We start from the raw sequence: 26,032 nt of genomic DNA, 5'->3' as shown, positions 1-26,032 counted from the left end.
AAAATGATATTACTAAAACTAAAAATAGCATAAAGCGAGAGCGGGTGGACTAAAACACATGCAAAATCCTCATCTCGCTTCCAAAATCGACTCAACGCGAATAGAAATTGAAAATTTTCGCCGTTTGAAACTTTTTCGCGCATCGCAACTCTCATCGGCAATATACAATGTTTATTGTTGCGCAGCCGACTTATTGATTGTTATAAGATCTATCAGGACTTCCATTATTTGGTTGAATAATTGAAAAGGGTTAATTTAATAATCGTCGGGTTTAGTCGTGTTAATGTAACCAGAGTTTACAATTTATAGGTCATGGGTTGACGTGCCTAATATTACCCCAACCCCTAATATAATCCCAACACAACACGTTTATTAAAATTACAATAACATAATTACTATATAAATATTCTAAGCTAAAACTTATCTAACCGTAATCTATTGTTATTTTTAACAAACAAAATATTTTATTTTAATGATTTATGAATTTAATTTAATTTAATCATTTTTTATGCCATATAATTTTATTCACAATCTGTTCATCAATGTGAACATTGAGTAAATTTAAGATCGCGGTTGACATTAAATGGATAATCTTGATTCTTCTGCTATCCTTAACACTGTCATTGTCCATCGACATGGCTGAAGGTCCATATGCTGAACCTCATTCATTTGACTGTCCATCTATGATGAACGATGGCCCTATTGCTGCAAGCACCGAGAGGGGTCATAAAGGCCCTGGCATAAAGTTATTGTAAATTTTCATGTTCATTGTAAATAAAATATTTCTATCAAATATATGACTTGAAAACATATTTTACATTATTAATTTCTTTAAGGGACATTTGTATTAGGTGGAATGGAATGTTATTGAATGTAAAGCCATGCGTTTGGAATGCAATCTCAACTAGTCGAGAGAATCCCAATCAAATTGGTTGTATATTAAATAAACCTACAGGGTAATTGAATGAAGGAATATCGGCCATAACTCAGCTTAATGCTGTTAAAGGGGAAGACTTGTGCAACGCAAATTGGCAACAGGGGATTCGGGTATATGCAATTGGCTCCAGGTTTAATAAAGAAAACGAAAGACAAAAAGTTACATGGGTTGGGTCGTAAATTAATTGCGACGTGAGGGAATTAAGATTAACCCCCTATGTTTGTGCAATGGCTAGATGCAAGAGAGAGAGGGATGTTAAGGAAGAGGTAGAGTAAGAGACAGAGAGCACAAACTGCGATAATCAACAATTCAAAGGTTATTCAGTTAAGCCGAATGTTAAAGGGCCAAGGAGGTCGATTGCATATTCCTCGTTAATTAGTGATCCTATCGTAACACAATCACAGCATTAAATGGCGACAGCTTAATACACTTCTCTCGCGCATTACGGAACGACGATTATGATGTCAACTTTTTATGTACGTAACTTGTACACCCCCCGGAATGATTATTGGATATGCGAGTTGTAAACTGGTGATATGTAGGCAAACCCCCCCCTCATACCCACACACACACACAACCACCCAAAACTTCGGAACTCCACTATTAAGTTGTTGCCGAACTAAATTACAAGACCGATGCCCAAAATCTTGGAACTCCATTAATTTTGGAATCTCCGTTAAAGAAAAGAGAAAAATACACTCACACACACAGTAAATCACAATTACTTTTATGAACGCCGCAATAATTCCCGCCTTAATCTTAATTTCAAATCTAAACGATTTTTGCTCCCTTTTAATTAAACTTTATATCCTGCCATTAAATACTCTGTAAACCGAGCCCCATTTAATTCCTGCTTTATTATAAAAGATTTTAGATTTTCATTTTTTTTTTCGTTACATCATCCAAACTCCGTTGTTTTCTCAATATTAGAGGGTGCGGCGATTACAATCTTGATTAAAGCACTCCACGTCCAATTTTGAAATCAAAAATTAAAAAAAAAATATTAATTCCCTCGACGACCATAAATTCCGGTTTTTTTTCAGAGCTCAGAAATTCCGGAGCGTATGTGTGTGGTTGCGGGTGAGGACGTAGGACGAAAAATAAAAGGAAGTAAGTAAAGAAAGGACAATCGCGAGTGCGCCTTTAATATAAGGAATTGCGGCCGTTAAACTGTCACATAATTTTACCGGAAGTATTACAATTAAATAATAAATTTTCTTCAAAATTAAATTAATCGTATCTTTTTTTTTACAAGTTCATATTAGACACACTTTTAATCATATTTAGTTTAGTTTATTTAAATGCTCGCATACATTGTTATTGTACGACATAACTTTACAGTATCAATAGAAAAGAAAAGACCAGTTGAACCACATCCCATAACTACGAACTTCACCTTACTGTGTATGTTACAAATTTAGTTATGCTCAGTGCAGCAAATAGAAGTTTCTATAAACTTTAGGGTATCTGCAAGTAATATTGGATGATCTCCATGGACTTTTCCGTTCGTTTATCATTGCAAAGTCTCAACTATATAGCTTACATATGACTTTTATAAATAAGAAGCGGCACTCCCTTTTCCATCCTCGTTATTGTAATTGCAGACATCCTTAAATATAGAGCGTATATTCCAGATACTCGGTGGAGTTCAGTTTTCCGGAGCGCGGAAATGCATACCACACGAAATGAAATATCCGAAGCCCAGGGCAATTTTCTCTATTATATTTTTTTTATTTTTATTTTTTTTTTCATATGGCCGCACTCTACTACATGTTATTATTATATTAAAACCCTATTCCCAATTTTTGTTTTCGAAATGATTTCCGATTGGAATTCCCATATTTTGCTTTCCATTATTTACCTTGCAACAATAACATTCGCTTTGTTATGTTTTACATTTGGTATATTTTTGCAATTATCCATTGTTCCACCACTTTGTTACATTATTAACGCCAGTTCTCGATTCCAATTAAATTAACCAGACCAATATTTAATTGCATTTGGTTAACATTTATTACCGCTACAATTATTGCTTAATTTTGCAGTAAATTGCGTAAACACGTAAAGTAAAATTGAAATGTGCACGAGTTGTAAGGAGAATTTTTAATTGTTTCTGATCTTCTGGAAACTCATGCAAGCAGTTCAACTGTTGGACCCTTGGGCTCTGTATTACAGTTTAAGAAACTCTAGCGTACAATACTCGATCCCTCGCTTAATGTTAAGTTATAAACTTTCAGCAAAGAATGCTTTAATATCTTGTAAGTAATTTGTAAACTTTTAATTTTATTTCGATTGTGTGCGTTATAATATCTAAAAGATTATATATATTGTAAAAGATAGATGAAGTTTTATAATAAATAAATTACAGATATTGTATAATAAATGTATAGAAATTGTGATTTACTTTTTAATTGTGAAAAAAATAGAACTTTCAAATAAAAAACTCAGAACTGTTTAATCTGAATCAGTTAAGAATTATATAAAAACCTACATCTTCATGTTAAATTTTTAACAAAATAAGTATACATTTTAAGATTTATTTTATAATTTACAAATAAGATACAGAAACAAAATTGTAGATAAAATGATTGTGTATCTTTTTTTTATTAATGTTTTTCTGCTGTAATTTAAATTATAATATTTTCTACTTTTATGTTTACGAACTTAACAATTTTACACTTTTGCAGCTAAATTTGTAAAAAAACTGTATTTGATTCAGTTATGTAAATAGTATGAGTTGAAAGGAAAACCGCGAACATTCAATTTGCGTTGTCCCCGAAACAAATCTGGTTAGATGAAAATCAATACTGGAAGCCCTCTAATATTGCTTATTATTAGATCTTTTAGTGTTTCGGTGTTGACTTATTATAATTCTGCTTTTGAATACGTTTATTTTTAATAATTTTATTTGCAAATAAAATATATATATTGAGAGTGCACGAGATTTGTAAAAGCAGAATGAAATAATCAAGATAACATTGGATAATTATAGATTGCAGTAATAAATACTGAATTATAATTTGAACATTTCGTTTCGCCTTTATTTTCAAGATAGAACAATTGTGTAACGTAGCAAACTTCTGCAACCAAAACTCTATTTGTATCTGTATTTTCTCTTAATATAAATTAATTGCTATATTCTTTCATAAATAATATAAAATATTGCAAAAAAAAATGTTTTAAAACTGAATAAATGGAATAATGTATTTCTTCAGGAAATTAATTTGCTTCTACTGTAATTATAATAGCGAATAGAAGATATTGCGTGTTTTTAAAATGGAAGGAAGATTGGATCGGATGTATTTAGCAAGAAAATCAGTTTGTTTGGGTAAATATTCATGGGTAATAACCAGTGTTTGATTTTGAGGATTCCGTGCCGGTTAATTGAATGTTCAAAGCTCGAAGCACGAATGTGTCCGTGATGAATTAAGGAAACAGGAATTGGGGCGGATATCTGGAGGAGGCGAGGAAATATGAAATAAAATAAAAATCAGGACAAGTGGGATTCCTGTTTTCGTCGAAATAAAACGAAGTCGGAAAGTAAAGCGAACGAAATAAAGTTAGAACGCAGTCAAGTTTTGCGGCAATAAATCAGAGAGGGATGTTGTAGCAAAGGCCCGTTTCAGTATGGGAGGCTATAGCGGCTATAATTAGCCACTTTGTATAATGTGTCTGTTGTGTTGGTAGTCCTGTGTGATATACGGCGAACGCTAAGATCCTGGCACTTGAAGCAGATAGCCCCCAATTGTAATTGTTCCATCCTTATCGCCCGAACATATGCACAATCGCTTCATTTGTCCTGCTGGCAATTGAGTTAATTTGCAGCCCCTTCCGCGTACGAACGTTTTAATACGCCCTTAATTCCACGCGAATTATTAAATTTTCGTTTCCTGTATTCCCATTTTTATCCATATTTCTAGCGCATTCCGGGGTTACATTAGTTTTTTTTTTTTTAATTTTTTTAATTAATTCCCCCAGCTAGCAGCCCATTATTTTTGGCGTCACCTGTTCAATTACGTTCCGCATAATAATTCAAGTCGCCTTTTTAATTTCCTTTCAGCGAACGCAAAGTTTTCAGCAGCCAAACAAATCCCCACTGGAAAAATGCTATAAACAGGGCAGAAAAGAAAATATTTCTTCCGTTTCTATGAAACGAATAGCAAAAGACATCGCGTCACACTGAATGATGTATGGACGTTCTTCCAAAAAAAAAAATATGAAAAATATATATTTATATTTTGCTTCCATCGATTGGCGTGAAAGATTTTAGAAGCATGCTTCTTCTAAATATCTATATATTCGTGTCGCAAACAGCTCAGCGCGTCACTGATATATGGCCTAAAATAATTCAATAAAAATGTACTCGTATTTCTTATCGGGGAAAAACGGAGAGCGACATTTGCGCAAATAAAACGTGTCTTAGATGAGCTCCGGCTTTGGGATGTGGATCAGTTCGAGATATCTTCATAAACGTGGGCTGTAAGGGATGGAGGGAGAGGTTGAGTAATCGTCGACATCACATTTCGCGTGGAATTGGAGCGAACTTTTCGCTGGATGCATTTAAACCCAATTCAAAAGAAACTTCTACTGCATATAGCCCAGGGATCTAATCGTTAAGTGACTCATAACGGTAAGAAAGAGAGGTAAGATACAAGGATGTTTAATTTGATGCACAGGAAATCCAGGATTGCGCTGAACTTTGAAACGTACTCAAACGATCGTACAAAGCCATTTGCAATTCACAATAAAAAAAATGTTAATCATTAAAGTTTTAAAGTAAAAAAATTAAATCATTATACAATTTACTTCTACACTTTTTTTAACACAACAAATCCATAAATATATTATGCTTTAAATTAAGTAGGAATAAATTATAAATTTACAATATTAAATCAATACTAATTTAATTGTTCCTAAGAATTGAAGAATTTTAATTGATTAATTTTACATACAAATTTGTGAAATATACTTAGTTTGTTTGTAAGTACCGAATTTTATAATTCGTTCAAATTTTTATAAAAATGAAAAGTCAAGACTTACATTTTTTTCCTAAGAATAAGTATCTTCGAATCTCCAGATGTTGTTTTGTCATTTAAATGAATTTGTAGCATCTATGTCTTTGTTTCCATCATCATAATGAAGACTTTTCAGTATTCTTTAACTTATTTTCTTATTTCAAATAAAAATGAATTATTTTTGGGAGTAAATTGATTTTCTATTTACTTTTTGACAATACTATCAAATAATATGTCAAAATTCCATAGATTACTATTATTTAAAAAATAATAATTCAAATTTGTTAATGAATGTCAAAAAATACCAATTTTATATTCGAATTATAATAGTAATAGACTTGTAATGATTTTTTATTCTTGTAATTCTCTAAAAATGCAATCTATTTTGACTTATATTTCAACTCTTTGTATTATGAAAATATCCGTGTTTTCTGCGAATTAAACATATCTTATTTTTCTTCCCAAGGTTAAATAATTTGATAGGATTGCGTTTGTCTATTATTTTAAAATGCAAATTGGAGTGGAAAAGAATAATAGATAGGGCGGATGGTGCGAAGATGAAAAGTACTTAGACATAGAAGAAGATATCCAATTACGTGGACCTGGCATGGATTAAGTTCGGTTTTTATCATCGATAAACTTTTAAAAGCCGAGGCTATTAACTAGACGAAATACGGGACGGACAGATTTCTTTGTGCTGCAACGATATTTCAGAACGTGAAGGGCGTGAAATTTTCGCCCTCTTAATTATGCCCTCTCTTCATCCTTACATGAATAATCTATAAGTGGTGGAGTTCGCCGTAGCATCCACTTGTTTAAGTAATTAGGCCAAATAGAGTAAAACAAGGAAGACCCCTCGCGTTGAAAGAGAATTAAGTGGACTCCATAAACTAACTTTGCTGATAACCGCATTCTGAAAATTTATAATATACTGCTAAAATATTTAGTAAAAGTTCGAAATATGTTTTAAACTTATACCAAAATATACTACAACTTTTATTAATGCTATAAATATATCATAATTATGATTATAAGTGATTTTGTAATTACATTAGATGATTTCTTTACTTTCCACTCCATAAAGTTACGTCCACCTAAGTGTAATTACATTTTTATTTTCTTTGGCTAGTTCAACTTTTGGACATATTTTGTCGGATGATTGTTAGCTTTTTCTTACAATATGTTTTATATTCAATGGGGCTTGAAATTGCGGATTTCGTTATATCAAAACTTAACATAGTTTTTTAATTCTATAATGATTAAAAGAGAAAAACAAATAAAAATTCATAAATTTTTTTTCTTCATTACAGATGCACCGACTATAATCCAATACAGTTCAATGGTATTACCTGTCTTTAGTAAAATAATGAATTTATCAAGCTATCCAGCCATAATTAAAATGTTCTCAGATCAAAGGGAAATGAAATCAAAGAAGGAAATTCTTATAATAAAGTTAAATGGCCGTAGAAATCGTTTCCGGTTTCGTCTGTTTCCCCCAATTCTTTTTCTTTCGTCTTCTATATATATAGGTATATATTTTTTTCCGCCGCTCTTCAACTTATCTCTTTCGTTTTCTGTCGCTTCCGAGAAGTTCTTTTTTATCCTGCGGACCGTTATTTAGTTGGAAGGAAATCGATAAAATCTAAATCTCTCCGGCTGCCAGTTTTAAAATGCAGCTGTAATTGCGAGGAAACTTCTCTTCACGCTGCCGCCGCTGCGACCTGCGAAAAGTTTCAACTGTCGAAAGCCTTAATCCCCCGAACAGAAACAACGCAAAGTGCCTTAAAATAATGCAGTTTTAAAGCCTCCTATCATCAAAGAGGAACATCGATTCCGCTTTTATACTCGCAACCTCGACTTGACTTCCAGATGAATCACATTTGTTTCTCTTTTCTCTATTTCTTATATTGAATTGAAAGAAATTGGAGAAATCTTAACCTATTGCAAAGATTTTTTTTCTAACTTATATAAAATAATAAAGAATTGAAAAAAAACCTTTAATTCAAATAATTCAATGATTATGATTTTATGAAATTAATAAAATTGTATATATGTTTCAATGTTTTTGATATTATGAAATTAAATTAATTTTAGCTGGACCAAGCTGGAAATCGCCGTAACAAACGCATTCAATTGTTTGGTGTAAGCTTGTGAAACGCGAAACTGTTAATAGTCTGCGAAAACAGAACTAATTAAAATTAGCGACTCTATAGATATATTCAGCAGTGCAATTCGCTAAATTGGTTTAATATCAAATGAGCTTTAAAGCCTGTAAATTGCTTTAATTGCTTCTTAAAACTACGCCTTAAACGATATCAAAAATAATGAACTATATGTAATAGGCACTATAAACTAAAACTAATTAACACACTCATTGTTATTTAAATTTAATTCTAATATCTAAAATAAATTTTTATTTTTAATACTTATTTATTTACAATCTAATTTTACACAAATAAATCGTCTTATATAACTATGTTTCAATATATTTGTTTTAAAAGGTTGATCACTTATGTTTACTTATTGTAAAGCAACAACAAAGTCGTTTGTAATTATTTATAGTATTTACTTCAAATATTTTAAATTTAATCTTTTATTTCATGAATCTTAAAATAAGTTTAAGGTTTGTTTTATTGCAGCGTTTTGTCTGATCTTATTTAATAAAAATGAACATTTCCTATGAATAGCTTTGATTCGAAATTTTTTTAGACATCCTTAGATATATTATATCAACAAATCTAAAGTATATTTAAATCGTAGTATCTTTTTCTCATAAGAGGACCTATAGCATTCCATCGAAGAATACCAGAAAATGTGAAGGTATCATATGTTGCCTCATTTAAATTGTATAAAATCTTCATTGAGACATGAAAATGTATAGAAACACGACTTATTATCCAATTAATTCCATTAACTACCAAAAATAATGCTATAGTTTTAACAAGTTTTTCAGAAGCGGTAGTTCTGCTCTTCTTCATTTTTTTTTGATAATTTCATAAAAATGAGTTGCTGAGTTGTTCTTTATATTACCAGAATTATTTAAATTAATATGGAAAGTATTTATGGCATAGAATTATATTTTAAATAAATATTAAAGATTTTAGGTCTAAAATGTATTTCTCTTGATTTCAAAATATAATTTCAATATAAAAACATTTGCAAATGTTTCAAACAGTTGTTACTATGTGTTTCTTTACAAAAGATTTTTTCTTACAAAAGCATACATTCGCTCATTTTTTTTATGAATCATAATAATAATACTTTTGTTGTTAAAAAATCTCACTTTATACAAAACATGTAATGTGGATGTATATTATATAATAAATGCCGTGGGGCTCTTTTTGCCTCTTTGGAGCTTTGTACCAATCTGCATGTAAAAAAAGAACGAAATGTCTAAAGCTCGTCACAAACCCGTACGCAAATCTGGAACATTTATATCAATGTTTTTCAGCTGCACACTAAAAATAGTTGATTGATTTTACGCTCGTGTACGGATGAAATATTAAAGTGTCCGGTAGGGACATCAAAGGGTTGTCTGTCGTGAAAGGGTGGAAGGAGGAGGAGGCCGCTTTCTTATGTATATCCGTAGGGCTTCATAATAGAGACTTTGACATTTACTAAAATTATTAGGGACACGAAAACGCCCAACCGTCCGACCGGCGGCGTCTTGATCTTTCAATTCCGGTTTACACAATGACACTGACTATCATATATTTTTTTTTACTGTTGGTTGAATGTTCAACACGATCAATCTTCGTTGAACAGCGATTATTTTTTGTGAAATATTAATGAACGCCACTCCCCAGGAGACGGGTTTCACGCGTATAAGTTAACTCCGATAAAGGATCGTTTTTCATCTCTTGCGTTAAGAGCAAATCCTTACTACATATTTTTTTAGAACCAATTAAAATAATTTATATCAAACATGAAACACATATATTAATCTCACTATTTCCACCTGAAGTTAAAATTTTAGTTGTTTATATTTAGTTTAGTTTCTCTATCATAGACTAATTGCAAATTGCTAATAAACTAGTTGTTGCTTCGAGCTTTGTGACTTCTAGTTTAGTACCAAATTTGTGTTTTATTAGGTTTTATTAAAATGAAACGTATGGGATTGAATTTATCCGGAGCTACTTTGCACAAAGGACATTCAGTATTCAGACCATGCAGGGTAATTTAAAACTTCGGAAGTGCATAACTCTTGCACCCTTAATAATAAAATACAGTACCTCTGCAAAGTTCCACCACATTCTTTTTATTTTTAGACTATAATCATGAACAGAAAATACCTACATATTAACTAAATCTCCATTAACAAATAGGAGCGTTTCAGGAAATTACTTCGTTAACAAAAATAAAAAGCTTTTTTCGAACAATGAAAAGTTTTATTAAATAAACCAATTAAAGTGGCAAAGAGCCACTTGCATGTAAAAAAAAGTGTAGAGAGCCGCATTTAGCATTACAAACGCCATGTTTACTAGTTTTCTTATCAAAAAAGCCGCATTTATACACCCCTAATAAACATTCAATTTACATACACATAAATCATTTTTTGTACTTTTTGTTTTCTTCATTTAATTATTACCTATACGGACTAATTCACTTCCATTTCAATACCGTTTAAATCTTAGGTTATTAAGATTTTTTTGTCTTCATTTTCTTTGTCTTTGTTGCAGGGGTAACGTTGTGCGAGGTATGACTATATTTCAATTAGAACATATATATTTATACCAATAATAAAAATGATTTAATCTTTGATTGAAAATTTAAATTAAGTTAATTTTATTTGTATAATTAAAAAAGACCTATAGTCAATAACAATAAAAAACAAATAGTATCTAAATAGTACTAATTTTAAAGGTCGATTGTTGAAGATCGTGAACGAAAACAAAATAATTAACGCATTCCATTTACTGTGAATTTTCAAAGCGAATTAGCGCTGCTTAGTATTCCATCCGATTGGGTTAATTTCGAAGTTTACTGTCCTTGTGTATCGAGTTAGTTAATAAAAAAAAACAGAGAAGACAAGGGTCTAAAAGGAAGGCGTTCCCAAGGGAGAAGAGCACAAGGAAATGTCGCAAAACGAATTAAGTACAAAGCGGACCTGTGTCTACAAGAACGTTAATTATTTTAATGCAAATACACAGAACAGTAAGTTTCTACTTCCATTTCTAATTATCAAAAAAAAAGTGGAAAGAGAAGTGGATATTTACGCTTCTTGTATAATATATTTTTTCTACGTTGCAACTTAAATAGGGCAACTTAACCATTCGGCTATTAGTCGCCCTACTTACTATTAATTAAAAAGAAATAATAAAAAAAGACAAACACAATTTTAAAATCACGCTTGATTTTAAAAAAAATGTTTAAATTCGTCATTAAATAAAATGCTACTTGATATATGTGTTAAAATATTCCATAATATCAATTATTATTTCATATAATGCTTTTACTTCCATTTGAAATAATTGAAATGGAAAATTATTACAAAAAACAAATCCTTTGATATATAATCTATGTACATTTGCGATGCTTTAAACTTCTGATTATGCAACGTAATACATAATTTTGTGAATATTGATTTTGTGTTACACATATCCTTTGGTGGTAAAGAGTAATTATGATTATAGGAGGATTTCGTTAATCCCACGATCATTACGAATTCAATGCGCCATATAGTTAACGTTATGCAACATCGAAACTTTATCATATTGGGCTGAAACGTCAGATCAAGCATATAGCCATTGAAAATTACTATTTGCGGAGAGCAACAAAACAAAACGGTTTGAATTAAATTCAATTGTCGGAGTGACATATTTAGTTGTTTCGGTTCACTCGTTTTTCATTAACTTCTATAAAAACGGCTGTCAGTTATATCATGTTTTTCATATTATATAAAACATAAAAATCATATTTTTTTTTATAAATGCAATAGTTTGCAATGTATATCCTATTTAAATCGAAAGTTTTATCTAACAATATTTGATTGATCTAAAACGAGAATTTCTATGAAACAGATAAATTTTATTTAAAGCAATACCTCGCATAGTCTGCCTTTTGATCAGTTAGAGTTGAAAAATAAAAACTATTAAGATTCCTTTTCCTTCGGTTTGTATGGAAGTTCGTAATTATGTGATCAACCAGTAAACTGACCAATTTATGTATTTATCAAATATTCCAAAAAAAAAAAAATTATTTGTTTTTCTTTCAATTTTCTTAATTGTCATAAAAAATAGAATTAAATTTGGTTCAAAATATCATTTCAATGTATATTATTATGCAATTACTTGAATCTTCAATAAAATAAATTGTTATGTATCACAAATAAATAAATACTGTCAATTTGGTATAAATTTACTATGTTTTTATCTAAATTGAATTAATTTCATGCTCATCTTCATTCTTGTCAACTATGCTCGTCAACTATGCAATCGTTATCTTCCGTTTTATTTAACCAAGTTCATCAATTTACTGAAAATCCTTCTTTCTGAAGCCTAAGTTTGTAAACCTAATTAACTTTTTAGAAAACGATTGAAATTATCCAAGGTTTAATTAAAGTTGAAAAGTAAATTGGATAATGTAAGAATAATCTTAAAAAGTTACAACATTTTAAAAATAAGTATTGAAGGTAGACAAAGAAGGGAGACAAAGTTAAAAACCAAAATATTAATAACTAAATTGGAAATAAATAATAAGAAGTAAGTAAAATCTGTATAGATGTAAAAATATATGTTAATAAGAGTTATAAATTCATTTCTTTAAACAAAGAATAATTATTTTTAAACAACTTTTCCTTAATTAGCTTTAAAATTAACCAAAAAATGAAAACAAAATACATATATTTTAAATAATATTCATTAAATTATATAATTAGTAAATATTACCTATTCATAATGAGCATAAATTAATAAAATCCGCATTAAAATAACAAATGCGACACGTATTTTCTGCAATTATATGTGAATGCTTTATAGTTGTGCTGCAAATGAATATAATTTAGTTTATGAAATGTGTTATGAAATAGTTTTCATGATAATTGAAGAAAATGTGTATTTAATTATTTTCGGCCCACGTGCATCACAAAACTTTTCAAGTTACGTAACAGTTATCTACCGTCAATTTTTTTTTGCTGTTGTTCACTTTTTTTGTCGCAGTGTGTTTTGTTTTTGGGTCGCAGCCCGGAATATTATATAATTTATCATCCGTGCCGTTTCACGCATATCAATTTATGTAAAAATATGAGTGCAACCGGTCGGCGATAATTTGAATATATAACCGATATTGATTGTATTTTATGTAGTTTTGAGCGAAAATTTATGGGCCAACAAAGTTATAGGAGTTTACCGTTTCGGAGCGCCCTATAAATGCCAATACTCTATGTACAATGGGAGACCTCACAAAGGGCGAGCTCTCCGTCCACCACAAATGATTTCCAGTTAATGCAAATACTATCAATAGTGAATCCTGAGAAGATTGTTCGAAGATTTTCAGCAAGCTATTGTAACGTGATTGAAAATATCCAGTGTTTCGTGGAGAAGCCACGATTTTCCATTTGAAAATAGAAATATTGAACGTCTTTAATATTTTCCATTTTAGAGAAAACACAGCGATTTTTCAGTTTATAATGTTTATCAAAATATTATAGTCTGAGATATTATATAATAATGTGGTCATCGAAGCAGTGCAAGGCATCTTTGGAGACAGGCACATTCAAACACTTTACAAAGCCAACGCTATTGAAATTTGGACAAACCAGCGGGACACTGGAAACTGCACAACTGTCTATACATTATAGGATTACATTATGTCTATATTACGCGCGGAGAGATCTGGTGCGAGGAGCTGAAGAGCAATTATACCATTATCTACCATTTAATGCCAGAAGACAATGACATTTCAACTGCAAACAAATATGTGACACGTTTGTCAATCCTGAATTGTGAATCACTTATGCAACAGCACATCACTTAATACAACAATATTAATAAGGATATTTCAAGGACTACCTCATTTGAAACATATTTTTTTTAATTTTGTAATATTATGTTAGAATTCTATAGAAATTAACAACTGCTTTACCGCCCATTATTATATAATACAGTAGTAGCCAATGATGGGGCCCACAATCATTGCTAGTTGAGACCTCAAATTAGAATTATCCATGAAAATAATATAATATTATATTAGAATTAATCAAATGAAAGCCTGTTAACAAACCCTTTATGATTCATCAAAACATCCCTAATTAATATAGTCATGTGTTGCAGAAGTATAAGATCTATTATCACCTTTTGATAGAATAATCGATTCACAATGTGTATTTAGTTAAAGAATCTGTAGTTGCAGAGGAATACCAAAAGCGCTTTGAATGCGTGTGAGAAAATGTCGAAATTCGGCAACTGCAAGCAGTATCATTTGGAAAGATGCCATAAACTGAGTGGATACAAGGGAATAACCATCCAACAAAGAAACTGTTTGTAAACCGAAGAGGGTTTTAGGAGGCATAAAGAAATAGTAAAATGCTTTAATGGCTTAGCGACTCGCGTGCAGTGTTCATAATTTCTTATTAGCACATACTTACCAACAATCATTGAGAGAAAACGTTTCTATTAAATGCAATGATACCAATCAGAAGTAATGTTAATTTCTTTATATTTGTAGAATTCTTTCATTAATGAAGAAGTAGTTTTTCTATAAAATATATCGAAAATTAAAAGAATTATCCTGTAAAAATTAATTTAATATTTATGTATATAGTAAAATTTACTCTATTTTTTTAAATACAAAATTGGATTAAAATTACTTTGTAAATATACATTTTTTTAATGAAGTTTAATTAACATTAATTAAATTAGAGGTTTATTAAGATAATTTAATAAAACTAATTAAAAATGTATTGTTATTAGATGAAGAAAAAATATATCAATTTTATAATCTACTATTTATTTAGTGTTTCCATTGACAATACACATAATTCATAAGTTTTACACCGATTGGTTGTCAATACTATCGCATGGACGCTTCGACATCCGGATTTGTTGAAGCATCGATAATTCAGTTAATAAAATGAATCCGCTCTGTTTGTGTAGCGATATGCGATATGTATAACCTGTTTTTGTACTTGGCTGTCTCTCTAAAGTTATTTTTGGATGCGGATTAGTGTGAAGTGTGTTGTGGTAACGCCATACGGCGTTTCCGAATTTTCCGGGTCACTTGATCCTTCGCTGTCTCTTCATTCGTCTATCAACCCCCACCCCCCTTTCCCAACTGGTCAACTGTAGGTTACATCGGAAACGCTATTCGGAAATGGATCAAGCTTTCCACGGGTTTCGGGGATCATTACGTCCGCACTTATCATCTATACGGATCCGACCAATATCCAACAACTCTCCTTTGTTTCGCGTTTGCTTTTATTTCTTTCTTTTCACCCCTTTTTATATTTCATTTCTTGCATTACACGAAATCCCATTGCGCAACGTCGGCGAAAACGTAGTTTTATATTTATTGCCTATTGATAAAGGTCGTGGCGGTTGGCCAGAAGCGCAAATTCCCTTCGAGCTTAAGTGGAAATGTGAACTTTGCCGAGCAATGAAATTCTGTTATATTTAATAAAATCACATGCATATATATCTATATATATATAGATGTGACCTCTGCGAACCTTTAGGAAACTAAATTAAATTATATATTTTTTAATTTAAAAATAGTGAGTTCAGAATATAATAGAATAGAAATATTAATATATAACATACAATCATTTCACTAAATTATTATAAAAATCGGATAGAAATACCTAAGTCCTTAGGTAGCCATTTGGTCTAATTTAGAACCAATAGTAATAGTAAGTAAATTTTGTAAAAAACAATATTTGATTATATAACTACAGATTTTTAATTTCTGGTCTTATAAATTCAATATCTTGTAAAGATAATTAAAAAATTAAAAAAATCTGATTTTGTTTCGTATTTGTTTAATAAATATTGTTTGTATTGTTAAAAGTAAGTTTAATAAACTTGTATGTAATTATGATTAGGAATATGTCTGCTTTAATGACATTTTAAGTTGTACCATTAAATTCTGAATGGAAAGTCGTGAGTTAAATTATAATTTTAAAATGCAATAAGCGAATAGATAGAGAGAATAATGGATAGACGAAATGCATTTTCGTGGAACTTTTAAAAAGTGCATATATTAGGTATAGCTAAAACGTGAAACGTATTTATACTGAAAGTCTGGAAGGGTATTAGGGCGCTTTCAGGGCAAATAGAAGTAAAAGCTCTCGATTTCCTGCACTGTAAATTTAGACTTATATAAAAGCAAGTCACGCTCAAAGAAAAATATTTAATGTCGGGCGTTTTCACAGTATGTGGGGGGCAAGCACACATGAGCACGATACAAGCAAAGCGATAATTTATTCAGGCGCAGGTTGGGAAAAACTACTTTCCTCAGCAGAGTATTTAAGTTGTTCACCTCGAAGCATAGGAAGGAGCATACACGATGCCATTCCGTATTTCACATTAATGCCCCACAGCCGTATGTTGATAACACACAACTTTTGTTGCGTCCCATTCGGTTAATAATACATGGGCTATTCATATATGCCACAAACGAACTCGTACTTCCCATTTAAACAAAACAAAAATAATATATACATATACAAGGAATGTAACAAATAACATTATTCCTTCTTTACGATGCATCTCTTCCTCCGGATCTCCGGATGCGCGCGCCCCTTAACTTTTCCATCCGACCGGAAAGTTGCTCTGCTATAGGTTTAAAGACAAGGAAAGAAAAACTTTGCTAAACTGTCTAATGCGATACGTTCTCCGTAAGTTTACTTCTTTGTTTTCTTCTTCTTTATTAAATAGAAAAGGTCCTGTAAGGAACAATATTGATTTAACTATTTTATTTTCCTATGTAATACGGTATTTCGATAACTAAACTTTTTCATCATTTTTCTTTTCACAGTGTCTTTAATATTAAAGCAATGAAACAAAATAAAAATCTGAAATATATATCAATAAAACTGTTGTATTTGTTTTTATGTATACAATTTATGTTAACACCTTTTTGTATTTTTTAATTAATATAGATCATATATGCAAAAAAAAACTATAGTATGTAAAATAGAAGTTTGTTTTTAGTAATTTTGGGAGCACCCAAATATAGTTTTCCTGTGGGCCCCAACTATCCTCAATATACAAAACTTAAGAAATTAATACAGTAAACAACACAAAGAGAGACGTGATTGTATAGTGGAATAAATACGATAATTTATGTATAGAAAATAATATTTGGGTAGTAATTTCTAAAAATCTGTTTTCTTCAATTAAAAAGTGAATTTGATATAATTTCAATTGATATAATTGGTACACACACTGAGTAATTTAATAACAATGATAAATAATTTGTTTATTTATTATATAAAAACGATAGAAAAATTGTTTCAAATTGATTTGTAATATTTAGTGAAATATTATATATGAATATTTGCTGAATGTATATTCAGAGTGCTCATAAATTTTATTGAGAGTCTTGGCAAAATCCAAAAAATCCCTAAAAACGACAATTTACAATACTATAGTGTGTTATTTTTATTCGATGTTGGCAAAATTTATGATATATGTCTACATACATTTATTTAAATTATAGATAACAGTTATCAATATGCAACAAAAAAAAATCTTCGCTGCTCTTCAAAATATTAAAATTATATTGTTATTATTTATTTCTGTATTTGTTTTTACATAATATTAGCTTATTCTCTTTAAAAACATTGATTTCCTCAATAATATATAAATTTATAAAGACTAGTGAGTTATTTATATTCGAAGTCAACATGATTTAAATAAGTAAGTAAAAAAAATTAAAGCTGGATCAAATTGTTAAATTTTATATACAAAAATAAAGTGGATTTAAGTTAATTCAATATTATGCTTAATTATTTAAGAAGTTGTGAAATATATTATATCAATATCGTGAGTTAGTTGCAAATGGGGAAATAGAGAACAATAAATATTAAGTGGAAATGGAGCACAAAGGTTGCAGGTTTTGTAGCGAAGAGCGTGAGGACCGGAATCATTGGATTGATTGCCAAGAGAAGCAATAGGTTCACACGTGAGAGCAAGAAGATGGAAAATCTATTGCAACGATTTTAGATATTTCAGAAAAGCAATAAAAAGACTTGAAAAAAAATCTTTTGATACAAAAAAAACAATTAATAAATTGGAAAATGATTTAATAATCAATATAAGGAACTATATTTATTTAAAACTTAGGTAATAATATTAATAAATGCGACCTACTTATACTAAAGTATACATTCGACATGGATGTACGTTTTAGCAAGAGGAATAATCTTGGTTGAGAGGCAATCAAATATTAGATTTGCTTTGAGACTGTATGAATTTAGAAGACTATCTAAAATTCCAATGCAGTTTAAATTAGTTATGAACACACCGTGATTTAATATTATTCCGAACACTATGAACGCAGTTTCCCATCCATAATATTACAATGTTTTCATAGAGAAAACTAGAGCCAATTAAACATAATTATGTTTCACAACTGAAATAGATTTATTAATTAATTTAATAGGAATTGTAACACTATATTAATTATAATTATAGATGGAATAGTATTGGGTGAAACAAATGGAAAATACGCGATGGCTATTGATCATACATCTGTGGAAATTATTATTTATTTGGTAAACATTTCGAAACGCAATAGTCCGTTTGTCGTTTTTGTTTTATTTGAAAGTAAAGCTAATCATATGTTACCTCAACCGTAATATATACATGCTCGTCATCGGTGTTCAAATTAATCCTCAATATCTCATTAAATCGGCGTATATAATTTTAGTTTCATATACATCTGCCCGAACTAAAACTGTGGAATTGAACTTAACATAAGGGAATTGCAACTGTTCATTCGATCGCCTCAATTTAAATAGTACCATATGCGTTTGCAATATTCTGATGAATACGTTTGATAAATTATTACGACAGGAAAATAGTGTTATTTCATATATTAATTGTATTAATATTAAATTAAACAAATAAATACAGCAATATCTCGCATTGTGTGGATTTCCTTTATACAATCAAGTCTCATTTTGTGTGGTTTATTTTTACGAGATTTTTAAATCCTCGATTAGTTTGGTTTCAAACGGAACTAATCAACCGTACTATTTGAGGTATTGCAGTACATTCATTTTGAAACTATTAACACATTCTATACATGCGCATATATAAATGTGAAATATAATTAGATTTTAGAATATGTACGAACATTAGTTACTTTAAATATCGTAGTGTATGAAAATATATTTAGGTGTGTGTTTTGGAAATTTTGTTCGGGAACCGAATTCTTCAAAAATAAATATTTAAAGAAATATTTCGCTCTATATTTATATTAAAAGAAATTATAAATTTAAAAATTTAAACGTATATTAGTTGCTTTCTATTTATTTCACTATTATAGTTTTCATTGAGAAAAATAATTGTTATGAATAGAAAACATTTTAATTGATTACGTCTGTTCGAAATTAGTTATTTAATTAATTCAATTTAATTGTATTATCAAAAAATCTTATTGAAATATTAGTTAAAATTTATTTTTTTTTACTGAATGTGGTTTAAGTTTAACTTATCACTTTTTAAAACCAATTGATAAATATTATAGTGGTGTATTTTGTTCGGAAACCGAATTGTTCGAGAATTGAGGTTTCGCTCTACATTTATATTTAGTGAGATGATATTCATCTGATGATTCGTTTATTGAGCAATAAAAATGGGATGAAATCAATTCAATGGTAATATTATTCTCCATAGATTTATTAATGCGAATAATATTTATATATTCTATTTGATTAAGCAGAGTGAATCGCGTACGGAACAATATTGATTTAAGCATTTTATTCGGGAATATTGGATTCTGGGTTATCTCTTAAGTTGCGATATATTTACTGATATGTGTCAGGATGTGTGGAGCCCCATATTCTGTAAATATATGGCTCTCTTCCAAGGATATCGAAGGAATCGAAGCCGAGAGCAGGAACGTTTAAAATCCCAACGAAAATAAACAAGGAAATAACAAACAAAAAAGATACAAGAAATAGTAGTAATAATAAAAGAAATGTATTCAGTATAAATATTTTCGCAGTTGAAATAATGAAATCCAAATAAACATAATGGAACGACGGATACAAAAATACAATTACAATACTTGAAAATATCCGCTGCAATACGCGGGGTTTCATTACACGCTTCCCTGATCAAATGTTATTATTTTTCAGTTATTTTTTTTTTAATTTATATGTAGAGAAAATAATGAAATGAGTGCATCCATTGCAGTATTAATAATTGCTATGCGCGAATTCCATTTTAATTTTGAAATAAAAAAATATAAGAAAATAAAAACTAGGTTTTCATTTCCAAAACTAGAAACATCCACACTTATTTACGTTCTTCATATTGATTAACGATTTGTAAAAGCACATTACGTCATTTTGGCGTTGAAGGAATAACAGTAGAGTCTATCAGAAACACCGCGAGTAGTAGTTTTATAGAAATTATTGGAAATTATAACCATTAAAACCATTTTAATCAAATTTTCTTTTAAATTCGAAAAATATAGGTGTTTGTTTAACTTTGATATTGATTTCTATTTTTTTTAGTTTTTTTAGTGGAACTTCGCTTAACGAGCACCTCGCATAACGAAAATTTCGCTTAACGATAAGAAGAGAAGTCCCGGATTGTGCGACCGCTAAATCATTTTTAAAACTTCTGTACACATATTATATGTATTTTTGATTCTATTAAAATTTTGGAACGGATTAAACTCGTTAAGCGAGGTACCTGTGTATTCAATTTACGAATTCTAATATAATCAAAGACAATTTGAAATTTTCTTTTGTTTTCTAAGAAAAGAAATACATTAATTATGCTTTATTCAATATTATTATAAATATATGAAAAGTCAGTTGGAAATAAATTCTCGTTTTACGAAAAATGAATGCAAACCATTTGTTTTGAAATAAATTCGATTTCAAACAGCAAAATTGTTCGCAAACTGAAGCCATTTTTATCGAATTTCATTTTAAATAAAAAATAAAACTGGGTGTTTGATGATAGTCGATGTTCATTTCGAAATGGAATGTACGTGCCGTTATGCAACAATGCATAAGTTCCATTTGTTAACGTCGATTTTGCAGGTATTTGCTTTCGAGATCGCGAATTGCGTGTGGCAAAAATTAACAAATTATGCAGTTATCCATCATAGGGCCTTAATGTCCTGATGGCATGATTGCAAACGCTATTATTTTCGAATTCCGCCCACGCTGTTCTTTCGTATCCGCGATTTTCACAATCTATGCGCGATATTTTTCAGCTGAAATCCCAGTATCTGTTTCGATTTGCGCCAGCTTTTTCGTGATAAGGAAGGGCACTGATGCTCCGATATAAATTGGAATGAGTGTGGGTCGAGTCGAGTCCGCACGAAAGTGGCAAATCGCATTGACATGCAAATCGCGTTAAATTCGTTTACCGCGATTCAAATCAGCTTAATTCGGTACTTACTCATTACATAGTAAAAAAAACTGTATATACTAGTATTAGGTAATATTACACAATACTTTGTTACTATTAATATGTAAACGTAACAGCAGATGAGATTTAGATTATGGCAATAAATAAGCTACAACAAATTATAGCTTGTGCACTAATAAAGAAAACTTGAATACCTCAATAAAACATAGGATGTATATTTATAGATTACCCTTCAACCTACTTAAAGCAAAAGCTCTTTATTAACTTCAAACAAGGGAAAAATAAAATCATGAAAAGATTTTATTGTTTTTTTTTGAGACAAGATTGGGTTTACAGACGCATTTTATATAAATAGTTTTGAATTTCCACTGAATAATAACTAACATAAAGAGAATAAAAAGCGAGATTACTGTTAAGAAGACTAAATAAATAAAATATTTGTCATCAACAAAACAGCATATTTCAATGAACAAACAATAAAAAAATTACGTAATCCAGATTATATTACCATGCATTCTGCACAATAGCACTAAAAAAATCCTATTAGTTAGTTAACATACATATCGTATTTTTTCATTTTAAACTAAATATTTTCATATAAATTATAATATTTTTTGCATATTATCAAAGATAGAGGAGCATCAAGAATTTTATCATTATTTGTATAATATTTTTTTTAATCAGGTAATAATGATACAGATTATTTAATAAATTAGTTAATTTAATATTTGCAATAATATTTAAAATTCTAGAAATATCAACTTACGAACTACAGGACTTACGCTCTAACTTGTTTCAAGTGATGTAGTGATAAAAAAATAATTGTCCAAACAAAAATTGATAATTTCTTTAATAAAATATAATATTTTTGGAAGATGTACTAACTGTTCTTTTGCATTTGTTTCTTTTGTCGTTTTTTATTAAATAATTGTGATGTCTCCATTGAAAAGTATTTGTAAGTAAGTATTTTGTTTATTTTAATATATTTATTCAAATTTATGTAGTCAGCCATACGGACCATAATAAAGTGTCGTATATTTCGATTTTTTTTTAATTTACCCGACTTACGAACAAACCTTTGTAACAGAGTTCAAAGTCGGGGGATACTAGTTCGTAAGTCGGGGGATACCTGTATTATGTTTTATTGATAATTAAAATAAAATTGTTATATATAAAACTCTTGTTAATAATAAAGATTATTTATTTCTCAAATTAATAAAAATTTAAGTAAATTTACTTTTTTTTATTTAGATTTAATAATGCTATTATTAATAGATTAATGTAACGTGATTAACATTGATGATTGTAAAATTTGATTAACGTTGGGAACGTGAATGATGGAATCAATAATGATGCAAGTGCATTTTACGTGTTGCAATTAAATCGAGCATACTTTACGTGACATCAGTGTCTAAATGAAGAACGGTTTATATGCACTAATAAGGACAGCAAACTAACGACCTTTTACGCTTATTATTATTAAGTTCCACCGGAATCGATTTATGCGAGTGGTGTTTTAGTTTGGAACAATTAAGTGCGCTTTAAATGTTATTGCTGCACGCAGAACCGAGACGTTTATCTTGCCGAGACTAATTAATATTAAACGCGACATTACGTAATATCGAGTCGCATACGGAATTCCGCAATTAGACAGACGTTCTGCACACGTGTAGACAAGATGCAGTCGAGGCGGCTGGCTGTAACTCAATAGGAAGTTACATCAAACGCAGCCACAATTGCCGAAACATAATCAATATGCATAATCATTTCGCTAAAGGCAATAAAATGTATAGATCCAATGTGAATTGTATTAACGAAATCGCATTTAATCAGGCGTCGCACAATAAAACCACCGACGATGTCCTGTGGAGCGTGCAATTAATTAGCGTTTCAAAATTGTGGGTTCGCAAGAAACGAAAAAAATACACTGGACACATTGTGGAATGGTTATGTATAAATCTGCATTGCGCACGTAATTATTATCGCATTAATTATAAACATGTTAATAATTTCAGGTTTTAATTGTTGCCTACGTAATTAATTATTCCATTAATTAATGCGGTCATTTTTAGGTGATGATAACATCTGCCTATATCGGAAAACTAATTAACACAATTGTATAAAAAAAAACAAGGCAACAAAAGTTAAATATATTTATATATAAATATATACAATTATATTTCCTACTTTATATTTTATATCACAATAATATTCCCAATAAAAAATCGCTTTATAACGCAAATAACTTGAAAATTCCATTTATATTTTTGTTTGAAGTTTCTACAAAGCTTTTTCTTTTAAGTAGAATGAAGGATATTTTCAGAAAAGAAAATTAGATCCTTTGTTTTATTGAGATACACAAACTTTATTAGTAGACAAAGCTTTAATTTGTTGTATCTTATTTATTGTCATAATCTAAATCTCATTTGGTTCACATATAAATACAGTCAAATCTGTTTTATTTTTGTGCTATTCATCACAAGAAGATGTGCGTTTTGGATTAACACGAGTAACATTGAATTATGTATGTTCATTTTGAAAATTTCTCCATATGTAAAATGAGAAATTAAATGTTTTTCAAATGTTTCCATGTGTAATTTAATTATTTATTTTGTTTGTATGCACTTTCTCATGTATTTCCTAAATCTTTTACGTATTTTCTAAGTGCGATCCACAAAAAAAAGTTTTTGTAATTTATGAAAATTTCGAATATTTTTTGTTTTTTTTTATGTGGTTCCTATCTACCCCACAGAAACTGGTTTTACTGTACTAATTATGTTGTATTACATAACACTAGTGAATAATTTCAAAAGTAAGTTTCCTTTAAAATGAAAACAATTGCTTTCCTGTTATATCCTTTTCTATCCTTATTGTTATTTTATACATTTTATTTATATACGTTTTGAATGATTTTGAAATTTCTAGCAGTTAATGTGATTGTAATATATAAGTTTCCAATGAGTTTTTAATAATTTCAAATAATCAGTAGTTATTATAATATAATTTCTGAATAAAATTGCAGAATTTTGTTTAATTTAATAATGTGTATAATATATGTATAAAATGTACATAAAATAAAATACTGAAATTAATTAATTTAATGTTTCATTATAAAACAGTAATATTAGTGTTATAAAGATATAATGAAAATAATTTGACTGAAAAACCAATGTTCATTAACCCTTTGTAAGAATTGATCTTTTTTTTTATATTTATTTTTGTGTATGTAAATGTTATAAAATGTATTATTAGTTTACTTCTCTACATATTAATTTTCTAATTTGCTAAAATCTAATGACGCAAAAAAAACTTTACATAATATTAAATTTACAACGATGATGAATATTTATTGATTTCAATACATTAAATTACCAATATATATTTTAATATATATTATCTATTGTAATTTTGCCTACAATATTAACAACAATTACGCGTAAACAATAGACCATTATTCTATAGATAAATCAACGACAATGATGATTACAAATTCTATCATAACAAAAAAATATTAACAAAACAAAACAGTTAAAAATAAATTATTAAAATGAAAAAGAAAATCTCAAATAACCAAATACAAATTATTACAAAAAAAAACTATTATGAGAGAGAAAATAAAGGGTTTAATTAGATATTTGCAAAATTAATATTGTTTTTATTAAAATTTAGTTTTTTTTTAAATAATACTAAAGATCTTTCGTCGTTTAATAAACGGGTCATTTTGACCCATAGGTAGTATACTTAGTACGGGTTAAATAAATTTTATAAGACTATTTTTTTTACTATATAAGAAGAAAAGTGTATGTACTCACCAAGTAGCGAGGCGAACAAAATTGCGATCCAACTTATTTCGTATTTCATATTTGTCAACCTGTAAATGAAATAAAAAAAATGCAAGGTGAGTTACGGTCAGAACGTGCATCATAAATATATGTTAGAAAGCATGTGTATATGTACATTATAAATTTATCATTGTTGAAGCTTAAATTAGTTTCCTCGAACCAATTAAACCGGGTCCGATATCCCAGATAATCCAATCAATGCGCAAACTGCAAAATTGGCAAATAGTTTAAATAATTTCCAACAAGCACGGACACAATTTCCTTAATTACATCCAAAACTCCGCCAACTGCATCCATCGAATATTCGAAATATAAATTCCACATTTCGAAACTTTCCGCGGACATTTTTATCCGGATAAAACGGACACTTGTAATCCGCACTTGCATCGATAAATAATTACTTAAATTGCGAATAACGACTGCGCTCCTTAAATGCCCTGGCCGAAACGGTAGAAGCGAACGAACTTTCCGATTTCGTTCATTAATTTGCGCGAAACTTTCGGCCCTTCATTAGTATTCTGCAACTGCTTTTAATTCGCATTCGGATCGCGCTTGGATTGCGTACAAACCAACATCAATCATCCAGGAGCAAATAATTAATTAATAAATTGTCATTTTCCAGCATTTCCAAAGCCCTCCGAGCATTCTCCGCTGCATGGAACGAACCAAATGGAAAAGAAAAGA

The 26,032-nt window shown here is 29.5% G+C and overlaps 1 protein-coding gene across 3 annotated transcripts in view; it reads right to left on the bottom strand.

Annotated features, from left to right (window-relative positions):
• LOC108557117 (opioid-binding protein/cell adhesion molecule homolog) overlaps positions 1-26,032 on the bottom strand; it is a 99,114-nt gene that overhangs the window by 45,918 nt on the left and 27,164 nt on the right. For all 3 annotated transcript variants that reach the window (XM_017913520.1, XM_017913519.1, XM_017913522.1), the window contains exon 2: positions 25,319-25,377. In XM_017913520.1, the coding sequence (XP_017769009.1) occupies positions 25,319-25,367 (49 nt within the window). In that variant the 5' untranslated portion in view covers positions 25,368-25,377. The remainder of the gene's footprint in view (positions 1-25,318; positions 25,378-26,032) is intronic.

This window comes from Nicrophorus vespilloides, unplaced genomic scaffold, assembly GCF_001412225.1.
Source record: "Nicrophorus vespilloides isolate i.1.1-1 unplaced genomic scaffold, Nicve_v1.0, whole genome shotgun sequence".
Lineage (NCBI taxonomy): Eukaryota > Metazoa > Arthropoda > Insecta > Coleoptera > Silphidae > Nicrophorus > Nicrophorus vespilloides.
This window is presented reverse-complemented; position numbering and strand designations above follow the sequence as displayed.